The sequence below is a fragment of the Phaseolus vulgaris genome, chromosome 10, assembly GCF_000499845.2.
Source record: "Phaseolus vulgaris cultivar G19833 chromosome 10, P. vulgaris v2.0, whole genome shotgun sequence".
Lineage (NCBI taxonomy): Eukaryota > Viridiplantae > Streptophyta > Magnoliopsida > Fabales > Fabaceae > Phaseolus > Phaseolus vulgaris.
Genome location: NC_023750.2, coordinates 40,635,605 through 40,648,653, shown reverse-complemented (window position 1 = coordinate 40,648,653; position 13,049 = coordinate 40,635,605). Strand labels below are relative to the sequence as shown.

General features: G+C 32.0%; 2 protein-coding genes across 2 annotated transcripts; one reads left to right on the top strand and one right to left on the bottom strand.

Annotated features, from left to right (window-relative positions):
• Positions 1–4,002: 4,002 nt before the first annotated feature.
• On the top strand, positions 4,003–5,142 carry LOC137818391 (17.4 kDa class III heat shock protein). The gene is made up of 3 exons (XM_068621794.1): positions 4,003–4,224; positions 4,349–4,616; positions 4,725–5,142. Exons 2-3 carry the CDS (start codon positions 4,392–4,394, stop codon positions 4,977–4,979), a joined length of 480 nt encoding a protein of 159 aa, XP_068477895.1. The 5' UTR covers positions 4,003–4,224; positions 4,349–4,391; the 3' UTR covers positions 4,980–5,142.
• A 169-nt stretch (positions 5,143–5,311) lies between these two features.
• LOC137818390 (protein SLOW WALKER 2) lies at positions 5,312–12,789 on the bottom strand. The gene is made up of 16 exons (XM_068621793.1): positions 12,022–12,789; positions 11,178–11,253; positions 10,681–10,800; positions 10,185–10,260; positions 9,459–9,527; positions 9,214–9,294; positions 8,820–8,891; positions 8,480–8,572; positions 8,225–8,359; positions 8,048–8,131; positions 7,784–7,927; positions 7,597–7,686; positions 7,445–7,527; positions 6,874–7,263; positions 6,324–6,546; positions 5,312–6,233 (listed from the first exon to the last, which is right to left on the bottom strand). The coding sequence occupies exons 1-16, from the start codon at positions 12,701–12,703 to the stop codon at positions 5,574–5,576; spliced, it is 3,078 nt and encodes a 1,025-aa protein (XP_068477894.1). The 5' UTR covers positions 12,704–12,789; the 3' UTR covers positions 5,312–5,573.
• Between the last annotated feature and the right edge of the window lie 260 nt (positions 12,790–13,049).

Genomic DNA, 13,049 nt, shown 5'->3' with positions numbered 1-13,049 from the left:
TTTTTTTTTATTTAAATATAAGAATAGAGTGAAGAATAGAGAGTGAGACAATATAATAAGACAATATAGTGAGAAGTGAAACACATTAATATATTATAAAAAAATCATTCAATAAAAATTAATTTTATAATAAAAAATAATTAGTTACTATATTTATTAAATTAAATATTATTTTACAGATTAAAAAATTATTTTTATTTAAAATAGTTTATATTGTTAATAAAATTATAAATAAGTTTTTAAAATATTATTTAATTAAGTGAGTAAATATATTATTTCTTTGTTTGTTTATTTAATAAAGTATTTATTCTTTAATTATTAATTATTAATGATTTTGGCGTGTTTGGATTTATTTTCAATCATTTAGATGGGCGTTAAAACATTACTTAACTGTAAATATCCACGTATTTAAGTAATTGATTGTAAATTTAAATTTCATTGAGTTAAAACAGTAGTTTTTATTAGTAAAAAAAATTACCAAAATCTATTTGTACCTTGTTTTTAAAATATAAACATACAAACATAAATTACACTAGTTCAAAATTAATTTTACAAATGCATAAAGAAATTTAATTTGTAATTGTGTAGTCATTTAAAACGTAGAATTTAGTCATTTTCATTGACAGTTTTGTATTAATATTACATTTTAATTTTTTTATGACAGCTACTTTTCATGCATTAACTATTTCTTTAATTAATTGTCTTTTAATAATACAGTTTTTTTTTTTACTTGTGAACTCAAATTTTCTATGATATTTAGAATCTCGTTTTTGGTATATGAAAGTTTATTCAATTTGACTTCAACATGCATTTTTATAAAATTTGTAAAAAATAGAAGTGTCATTAATAAAGTAAACCATTTTAATTTCATGGAATGAAGCTAATTAAAAAATATCTTTTGGTCCCTATAAAGTATAAATGTTTTAATTTTGATTCTTGTAAAAAAAAACATGTCATTCTTATATAAAATAAAAAAAATCGTTTTATTTTAAGTGCAATACATTTTAAGTACTAGTGTACTCCTAAATTTTGTTATAACTTTGTACCTCAAAGTGTTGTATAAAATAATTATTTGATTTTTGGGCTAAACATATCATTCTTTATCTAGATGTCACATGATAATATGGATAAAAACAAAATTTTAGTTTTTTAAGAGAATAATAATACAAAAAATTCTTTTCTATGAAGACTAAAATCAAAATTCATTAATTTTATAAAAATTAAAAGATATTTAAGCCATTAAAAATAATTATTTTTTTTACTAATATCACTAAATTACTAAGATTTTCTACAATTATATATAACCAAAATTATATTTAATTTATTCATTATAATCTTAACCTTTTTCCCAAACTTGGTCAGTGCACATGTTTCTCCCACAAAACTTAAAAAACTAATGTCCCTATCAACCACCTCATGTAGTGAAAAAAACAATGGAAAATCTTGAAAATTGTTCTACTCTTGGATTAAATGATTCAGGGTTCTCTTTGTGAGATTGACCCAAAAAAAATGTGCTATTCCTTCTCTCAATTCTCTTGAAAACCTTTGAGTTCTAAGCAAAGTTTCTCATCGACATGACCATATCTCTATTTAGCATTTTCTTAACTAAAAAAAAAATCATTAAATAAAAAATAATTTTAAAAATAAAAATAATTAATTACTATTTAATTAAATTAAAGATTATTTTATAAACTAAAAAAAATATTGGTATTTAAGATAATTTTTATTATTTATAAAAAATTATAAAATAGTTTCTAAATTAGTATTTAATTTAGATATCAATTAGAAATTATTTTATAAATTTTTATTAATAATAGAAACTAATTTAAATATTAATAATTTTTAAATTTTTAAATTAATATTTAATTTAATCAATACATGACTAATTAAGTATATTTGATTTCTATATTTAGTTATTATTTAAATATATGGAGAATAAAATCAGTCTCATCACCATTTTCAAACCATGGTCAATTGCAGCCTCCAATGCTTCGTAGAATCAAGGAAAAACTCTTTTTGACTCTAGAATTGTTGAGTGTTTTAAGGCACTTCCTGCAAACTTTTGTGTTGAAATTCCTCAAATTTTTGGATTCAAACTTTGAAGCTTGTAGTTTTCTTTGTTTCTTCCAAAGCTCACCATCAACATTAAATATATCCCTCTAATGGTACACTTTACCCAACAGTTAGAATCTCCAATTTTTTTCTACAAAAACATTAGTTATGAAAACAAAAAACATTGGTATTTAGAACAATGCACTTTAAATAAAATCATACAAACTAATAAAGATAATTAATTTAGTTTGTCCTTTGGTTAATAATATACCAACTTTATTCTTGTTATTAGAAGTTTTTAAAATATTTTCTTATTATTTATTAATAAAAAATAAACATGTTCATAATACTTAACATAAATAGTTTTAAAAAAATTATAAAATGGACTAACAATTATTTTTGAAATGCTTTTTTTATATTAAAGATCAGAATAAAACATGTATGATTTCAAGATAAAACTCTAGAAGAATGAGATAACCCATTTCCAATATATATATAGACACTTAAATTACTTTTTACTCTAAATTAGACTCATTACTCAAATTTGTACACAAATATTGTGAAGCATGAAATGATTTAATGTAGATTACCCTAATTACTAAAGTTGGACTTAAATATATGTTCTACATTAACAGGAGGGTGTACATGCTACATTTTGATTCCTTCACTCGTGGACAAAATTAATACTAGGATGTTTTAAGAACTCAAGTACAGTGTCTAGTTCTTTTTGTCATTTTCATTGTCACTGTTGAGAAGAAGGGAAGGTAAGTATTCTCAACAATTTTGGTGATTTTAATGCACTTTGAGGAGAAATAAACAAATATGTATACTTTTTTTTATGGTGGTTAGTGGATCATTATGGAAGTTTTGTTTGTTGGAAAAGAAGCTATGATTCAATTTTTTTTTTTAAATTGGTAATCTGTAATATTTACATAAATGGAAAATCCAGAATAAAATGAGAGAGTGTATGCATATTACATTATAAAAAAAATAGTAACTTATTTCTAAAAAGGACCATCCACAATCATTTCAAAATACCATATTCGAAACGTATTTTATGAATTTCAGATTTATTATTATGGAAGTCAAAAAAATATGTTCCAAAAAAAAAGTATTTTAGAATAATTTGTTTTCTTCCAAATTTCTTATTCTAAAAATACATTTTACCTACAAAACATTCTTATTACAAAACCATCTAAAATTATAAAAAGTAACTTGCTTATTTTAAAAAATTAAAAGATAAAAGAAGAAACATTCTTAACCGGATTAACAATGTCAATATAAGTTGTGAATCGCATAATAACCATAACTTTTACAAAAATATCATTCTTGTTCCTTTGACTCCATATATGTATGAATCAATTATGTAGATAAATAGGATACTAACCCTCCCATGTTTCCCATGTTGCATGCCTCCTTAAAAGAGTAACTAAGGTCATTTTCATGACTGTTCAAAGTTAATCAATGTGACTAGGCTTAAATAGGTTATTAAGTCTTATAAATGAACGCTCTTCTAAAATTGAAAATTATTATTTTATTTATGTATTGAGAAAAGGTAAGTGATTACTATTTTATTAGTGTGGGTTTTAAATGTAAGTATCTACCCAAAAAACATTAAGTCTTATAAAACTAACGTATATATTCATTTTAACAAACATTAAATCTGTGTGATTTTTTGTGTAGAGTGTTTAAAATTGTGACATTTGTAAGATTCATAAAATTAAGTTAAATAACTCATTCAAGCAACATTATGTTGTAACTTAAATTGGTGTCATTTATTCTTAATACATGAAAAATGAACAACCTTGGTAAGAAAATTTTATTGAGCTAATTTCGTAGAATTAACCAATTTGTAGTTGATGGAAACTTAGAAATGAAATTATGAAAGGATGAACATGTCATTGGAATATTTTTGAACTATATATGTGATTCCGACACGTACAGAGAGAAGAAGGGACTTCCACTTTCCACAGCTATCCAGAGAATGCCACGTGTGAGCAAAAGTGAAGAGGATGTTTCCAGAAGGTGTGGACAATTCCTCTAGACCTTTCTTTGCTCTTCGCAAACTTCTTCTATTTATATTCTATGCATGAATCTTGCACAACCAATCATCACTTAACTAACTTCATCCGAACATAATCCCTGCTAGATTCTCGTTGATCACAAACATAGGTTGGTAAATCCCATGAGGTTTTTTTCCTTTGCATGTTTATGCTTTCTGGGGTTGTATTTTTTTATGAGATGTTCTGGTATGCCAAGTGTTCTTCACTGATTTTCTTTTTGGTGGTGAATTCAGAATCTGAGTTTTTGTGGGTTGCATTGGTGTGTGAGAATTGAAGATGGGCAGATATGGTGATTCGTTAAACGTGGATTTGGCTGCTGCAGTGAACAATCTTTTCCATATTCCTGAAACCGTGGAAAAGATCATTTTTCCTTCTTCTCGTGGCCCTGATCACCAGGAGAGCAGAGGAGTTTCTAGCATCATTCCAGTGGACATTTTGGACACTCAGAAGGAATTTATATTCTTCATGGATGTTCCTGGTCTCTCCAAGTCTGAAATTCAGGTACCTACTCCCAATATTCTTCATTTCTAGTGTGTGTAAGTACATATAAGTTGGTGATTGTGTTAAGGTGTGATGTTGTATTGAAATGAGTATGCGTTTTGCCTGCAGGTGACAGTTGAAGATGAGAACACACTAGTAATACGAAGCAATGGGAAGAGGAAACGCCATGAGGGAGAAGATGAAGGGTGCAAGTATCTGAGGCTGGAGAGGAGAGGGCCTCAGAATTTGCTGAGGAAGTTCCGTTTGCCTGAGAATGCCAATGTGTCTGCAATCACAGCTAAATGCGAAAATGGGGTTCTGACTGTAGTTGTTGGGAAGCACCCTCCTCCAAAATCCAAATCCGTTCAAGTTGCTATTGCTTGAGTTGAGGGAGAAGAGCTCTGCCACCAATGATGGTTTCACTTCTTAGTTTACATTTGTTCTTTTGCTTATTACCTAAAATTAGGTGCTGTATAAATCGTCTTAATAGTGTTCATGTGCTCTTCAAAACTGCAATGCAATTTGCTCAGTGGTCATCCTCCTCAAACACTATTTTTTATCTTTTCTTGACTAGGTGTATGTGTAAACTTTTTTCTTTCTTCAAAGTGTCATAATTTATTAACATTTTTTTCAAATTTAAAATTGAACTAAATTTATAGCTAGCTGTGGGACAAATTGCCACCATTTAGATATATTGTAGAGAAATCCACATGAGATTTTTGAAACACTAATAAAACATTAAAATTAGATTCTTGGTTGACTAAATTCTATATTGCAGAAAAGATCGATGCAAATAAAGAATTCATTAATACAGGGCCATTAAATTCAACAGCCACAAGCAATCAAAACTGATAGAATACACAAAATACTTCATTGCCTGATATGGAATTTCTCAAAATTTGTTAATAGGAAAACTATTGATGCATTCCAAAAACTCAATCTGGCCATAGCCGCCTGCTGTCTCGGTCAATGCACTCATTACTTCTTTCTTTTCTTAGATTTGTTTGACTTGTTTTTCTTAGGGGAAGCTTTCTTCTCAGTGTGGTCCTCATCTTCCATTAAATGCTCAAACTCTTCATAACTTGCAAATGGAGAAACACCTTTCTTACCACCACTTTTATGTTTTCGTTTTCTTTTGCCAACTTCCTCCCCATCACCATCTGAACCATCATCAACATCTCCAACCTGAATATCAATGCCATCGTCATCATCATCATCAATGCCCACATCGTCAATTGGAGCATCATCCTCTTCCTCTCCTATATCAGAGGGTATATCCATATCCATCTCACCATCACTAACATCACCAATCAAGTCCTCATCTTCCTCACCGGCAACTTCATCCAAATCATCATAATCATAGTCACTGTCTTGTCCCACAGATGGATCAGTAGAATCCAACAGATTCTCTATCTCTTCATTATCACTCTCATCCCCACCATCAACCTCACCATCATCAATATCAAACAACTCCTCAGCTGCCTCCTCATTAGCTGACTTCTTTTTCTTTTTCTTCGTTTTAGAAGTGGAGCTCATTTTGTTTGTGTAGAACTTGTGGAAGACGAGATCCTCTGGGGGCACATCTTCCTCGGCTAGTGAAAGAATTTCTGCCCCAATCAATTGGTTGTTAACATCCATCTGCAAAATAAAGAAACTCATCAACAAGCTGAGTCGGAAGGCTAGATAAGAGAATGGGTCATTATGAGATTGAAAAGTGTACACTTTTACCTGCTTGGCAGGTTCAATCTGAGAACCACCATGCCATGTGCTTTGTTTGGGTTTCTTCTCCACGAATTTGTCTAGGAAAGCTGTCATGGAGAGATCATTTAATGGATTTCCATTATACACAATATTGGCACCCGATAGAAGAGTTTTGGCCATAGTAGAAACTGAAGGGTGTGCATGTGAAGCAAGCACCATTAACTCCCACCAACTTACACGTTCTGCGTTGCTGTTGGATGGAGAAAATATGTAAATTACGAAGTATAAAGGAAAAAAATGTCACAAACAAAAATCTGACTCTACTAAAGTGAGAAAATGAACTATGGAGCATAGAAGAAACTAACGACTGATAAAATTGGTTAAGGTTCGGATATAATACAAATATGTTGGGTTTTCAATGGTCAGTTCTAAGTAGATTTTATCTTTCAAAATAAATACCACCCTTGTGTTGTTTGTCAGAGTGAATATGTTCCACATGAAATTGCTTTGAGCAAAAAAATCTTGTATATATAATATCTGAAATGATGACTAGTGCGATAGCAAATCAAATAATTACCAGTACGAAGGCTCTCTGTGTCGTGGATCGTAGCCTCCAGGAAGGGAAGACTTCTCAGCAGATAACTGTGATTGCTGACTGTCATTATTAGATACAGATTTTGACTTTTTTGATTTCTTATGATCAGTTTCTTTTTTTGCAAGCAAAAAGCCCGCATCCCCTGAACCATCATCATCAGAATCATCATCTTCAGAAGCTGCAGGAAGATCATCTTCACTCTCTGAAGAACTGTCAGAATTGGGGTCCTCACCATTCTTTGCAACTGCAACATCATCCTTTTGTTTATTTGATACAGAGCTGGGTTCATTATCAGGTTCTGTAACATCTTCTATAACATCTTCGAAGTGTTCAAGTTCCTCATCTACAGACTCGTTCTGCAACACCGTATTCCTACAAGACAAGCGAAGAGAAGATGGTTTCTTTATTCTGGTCAAATGTGTGGTTGACCAATTCTGTGACAGAATTCTCAGTGTCGACTAACACTGATGTTCTATGACTAGTAGAAATATATCTTTTTCACACAAACATAAAATTAGTAGTGACAATAGCAGTGACAGAAAAAAGCAATTACCATAAAGGTGGCCTTGCTTTAAGAAGTTCAGACAGAAGGAAAAGGCATGCACAGGCATATTGTGGTGGCTGCTGAAGTGCAATCTGAACAGAAAAAAGTTAAGTAGTATATATAAAAAGAAAAACGTAGAGAAAGTGCAGTTTAATAATCACCTGCAATAGACGTTTAGAAAATGCAGCTACACGCTTTAAATTAACATCCCTTTTCATTGCTCGGAGAAGAAGTGCAATAAACATTTCTGCCTGAGGACAAACACATTAGAAAATTCTACAGATTATTGAAGAACGGTATAAGCACGTCCATATTTTTCTCAAAGAAAATGTAAAAAAGTTTCCTTGCCTTGGATGTATACATGGCAGCCGGAAGCAAAAGTTTGGAATACAAAGCACGGTAAAACCGATCACTGGCTATCTGATTTTTGGATGAAATTTTATCAAGAAGCATAAGTGCTTGAACTCCTACATTAAAATTCTTTGAATGAACCTGCAAGTTTGCAGAACTTTAAGATATCTAGTAAACAAAATCAGGTAATGATGAATACTAATGCAATCCATCTGTCACATACTGCATAGAGTTTTCATTTGCTAACAAATTAGTAATTACCAATTGGAAAAGTACTGGAGTTTGAACATCAACAATGTCATCAGCTTCATTACTTGAGACAAAAGGAAATGCTCGATTCACGCCCTATGACAATACCAAACGAGAGCCCAGATTACAACTGAATTTAAGATGATAAAAAAATTCACAATCATTAACAAATATTATTATCATATTTACAGTTAGGAGAACAGATAAAAGCCGAGAGTCCAATTCCACATGTGATTCTGATAACTCTTTTGACTTGTCCTCTTTAGCATTTCCCTTGCCGCTTTTATCAAGCTTCTGGTTGCTGATTGCGCCAGTAATTAAAACCTGAAGACGTTCAATTGTAAATATTTTTCCCGTTTAAATACTTTTTAACGTATGTAAATAAACCACACATCGTCATAATATTTCAGATCAAGATAAGCTTAAAGAAGGAAAAACCAATACCTTAAACAATGCAAAGTATACATCTATAAGACGTTTTGCCACTTTAGGTCCATCTCCTTTATTTGTTAGGCGGATTTGGCTCAAGAAATTAATCTACACAAGTAGAAAAGGCAGCTAATAGATATTTAAGGGGATTTTGAAAGCACTTAAAATTTAATTTCAGAAAGTAATCTAAAATTGAAGGGTCATTAACCACAGAAAAGTGATTTCAAACAGATATAATATAGGATACATAGTATTTTCATTGATCATGTAACAACAAAGGGTTAAAAAAGCACAGTGCCTTTTATTTTGCAGTGAATGATGTAAGAAAAGGTGAGGATAAAACTGTAGTACATACAGCGTGGTACTGTGATCGTGGTCCTAAATGAGGCCGGAAAAGAAAAGAATCCACCTCGCCAATAACCACAGCCTGAGTAGAAAAATTAACAAGAAATCAGTCACTACATTAATTAAGAGGCAAAATGGAGCCTAAACGTCAAGAATGTGTATCATTGCCAAATACCATGGAACCCCAAAATGGAAATAATCAATATATACTTAAAAGGAAAATGAGATAAAAGAAATCATAGCAGGCATGAGAACTTTTCAGCTAGCGATGATCCTTGAAGCATATATCTAACTATCAATTACTTAGCAACATTAATAAACTATTGGCTCAAAAATCGATTATAGATACTCCCAAAACTAAAGTAAAAGGTCGAAACAGTAGAGGGGTTGATAAATGTTCATACCTTCATGTTCGGGTGGTCAGACAAAAGGTTGGACAAATGGAAATCAGCATTAGATGCTGCTTTATTATCTGGATCCCCAAGCTGAAGTAATATCAAAACCACCCACCAACAAAGAGAAAGAAGTCACATAAAATAAAACAATCTTAGTAACAGATGTAGTAGTTCTATAACCACCTATTGTAACTTGACCGCATGAAGAGGACACACAATAAATGCAGACCGGACATAGGTCACTGTTAACTCACTTTATTAACAAGTGCAGAAAGTAGTTTGCGTTCTTGCTCTGACTTCCGACTCAATAGCACATATATGGCCTGCAAGCAACAAAGGAACCCACCCAATAGTTATTAATATTAATTAATATTAAAAGCAATATATTCAATACATCTGGGAACATGTTACAACAAGGTGAAGATAAGATGTTATTAAGCTTGTGACCAGTTATTAATTAATATTAACAACAATATATTCAATACATCTGAGAACATGTTACAACAAGATGAATTAAGCTAAGATCTTATTTAAGCTTGTGACCATCTTATCAGCTTTTTTAGCTTATTTCAATAAGATTCATGCAAAAGCTTATTAAAACAAACATTTTAGCATATTCCATTAGGCTTCATGCTTTAACTTTTGAAATAGTGCTTTATTAAGTTGTTTGTCAAAGACAGCCAAAATATCAAAACATATCTTCACACAAACATAAATAACAAAACTATTCCTAAAAAAACAAATAAAAAAAATGCAATGAGAAAAAAAAAAGAATCTTTTTCCCATTATTGGTTAATCGCAGGTTGATTATGCATAAGAACTATCAAGTATCAACCAGAAGTTGATACAAAATGTTCAGTTTATTGAGTTGATAATAGTAGCAAACCTTTTGCTATAGTAATATCAAGTCACTTTGTAACTTGAAGGGAGTGGGAACCGAAAAAATAAAAGAAGGAACAGAGTATAAAAAGAAAACAAACCTTCAATGCCTTGTTTTTTAAAGCAGGTAGCATGTCACGTGATGCTTCTTCTAGTGCACCAACAAATCGTTCATATCTGAGACATCAAAAGCTATTCAGGCATCACTAACAAAAGAGCTTGAGTGGACAGTAAAACGCACTGTCATTGATGATTGGAAATATTCCCAGAGTAAAATGTGTGTTGAAAAGAGGTGTAGCAAAGTTTTGGACCCGGTGGTACAACTATTAGTAGGCCTAAGTCATTTCTCCAATTCTTCCAAGGCAATATTATGACTCCTCAAGCAAAATGCCAATTAATGTGACTAAATGCTCATTAGAATTCAACTATTTTTGTAATAATGGAGCAAATAATTAAAATGTACGGAAAGCATCCAAAGTTTACGAAACAAAACACACTATTGGAATAGAATTACTATAGAAATTTGTAACCAAGCCAAATCATAGAAATTGATTTAAGATGAAAATGTGAAAATGAACAAAGTGTTATTACACATACCTCTGCTTCAAACACTCCTCCCAATACCAGAAAAGGAGAAGAGAGTAACCATCTTTAGTTTCAGGAAGATGCTTTAGGGGTCGCTGTACCAAGGTCTTCAATTTACGATCTGGTAATAAACTGCAAGAAAAATAGAAAAAATAATGTAGCAGATCAAAGCACAGAAAGTCTGAAGCATCATGTGATATAATGCTATTAAAAAATAGTCAGTTAAATGAAAACTTTCCATGTTGCAAACCACAAAAGTACATCACATGTAATATTAGAATAACAGGCGTGTTGGGAGAGTAACATGAGATGTGTGCAAAGGAGAAAGACAGAAATATATTATTATCTTTCAAATTTGACAACATTCTACAACTTTAGTCCCTCCAGAGATTTAATCCCATTCTTCTTACGAATTTTTTGAATAGCTCTATGAATTATATTTAAATGATAATATAAAATTTTCAGAATGGAGAGGAGACTAGTGAGAGAGGGAGAGAGGAAATGCAAACCTTGCAATAAATAATTCTTGCAGTGCTTCAAAACCAGTCAAGGCATGGCGCTTTCCAACCTTGGATGTCACCATTCCTAGATTAAACAACAAACACTGTCAATAACTCAGCCTAACGAGGACAAAAGAGAATATAAACTGCACTGAAAAGACATGGTATAAATACAGTGAGAGTCAACCTCAATGGAAGTACACAATTGAGAAGAAAAATCATGAAATTGAAATACATAATTACTATAAACAAAAAACACTTGATTGAAAGTTAGATGCAGATGAAAATAATAGCAAGTGGAATGCTGGACTACATGCCTTATCTGATTCAGATTTGGGTAACATGAAGATGGGTTGCTGCTTAGGAATAGATCAAAATTTCTTTTATAGCATTAAGTAGCAGTCTAGTAAGGATATGGCAGATTAACATCAGAGAGCCACCATCAAAATCCGGGAGAGCATATTTTAAAAGTATAGTTTGATAAAGGCATACATGCAAGATAAGAGGATTAAAAATTGCCAAAAACTTAGATACGAAAAATCATCCATTTAACAAAATATAACACATCACAAGAATCATAGACCTACACTAATAAAAATTCACCACACCAGACCCGTGTAAGTGCCTTTATGGTTTCAACGACAGCACTCATTGCTTACTTTTCAACACTCCTACTTCTACTTCACAATTCCACAAACACTTAAAGGAACAAAACCCATGTAAGAGCTTGCATGATGGCTCAAACTAACCATGAATAAGAACTCACCAATCACAAAATCCAATTAACGATATTGAAAACAAGAAAGAAAATTTGACATTGGATTATCCCCACCAGAACTTGTTCTTAACTTACCCAAAAGAGCATCAATAGAACGCAAGTTTGCCATTGGATTATCTCCCACCAGCACAGCAAAAGCAGACACTTTATCAGCAGCAGTCCCGGACCTCTGTGTTGAAACCAACATCTTAATGTCACCACTTTGCCCCCTTGATGATTCATAATCTTTAGCATACTGTGCCATCAACCTCTCCCCCAACTCCCTCTTCTTCTCCACGAACCCTTTCCACTCTTCCATATTCCTTAATTCCACTCTCTTCCCTTCCCCGATCACCTTCTCTTCCAACTCCGCCATGTCCTCGAACCACACTCCCAAACCACTTGCCTTAATCAAAGGAAGCTTTGGCAGGTTCTTGAACTTGTTGAACCCCTTTTCATTACTGGAACCATTCTCCAGTGACAGAACTGGGGGTTTTGGTTTCGGTTCCGGTTTGGGGTTGCTCTTCTCGTGGGGTCCATTGTTTTTGCTCAAAGTTTTGTTCTTTGGCTTCTGGGTGCTTTGGGGTGTGGCTTTTTCAGGTGGTTGTTGCTTTTTCGGGGGCTTGTTCGGCTTGGCTTTGCGGAAATCGACATCGTTGAAACCTGAGTGGGAGTGTGATGTGGATAACCCGAGCGAGGAAGCGAAGGAGGCAACATCTGATTTGAGGATGTCAACATCCTCTTCCTTGTTTGACTTGCTGGACTTCAATTTCACCATTGTTGCATATAGAATGAAGGAAGAACCACTTCGCAGTTTCAGAGAACAAAATAGAATTAGGTAGGGTTTAAGAAACTGTTGGGCCTGACTTGCATAGAACACAACTTTTAGGCCCAAAATACGTATATTTCTGAATTTAACTTCCAACCCACCTTTCCAGTGTTTGGTTTGGCATTAGTGAAACACGAATTAATTATGATCAAATAAGTTTTTTTTTTAAATTATTGAGATATGTTTTAATAATATGGACTTATTATTTGTTATTATTTTAAGTTCTTTTATTTTTTAAATTAAATTTACATAATACATATATTGTATTTCTATATTAATCACAAGCGTTACTGCA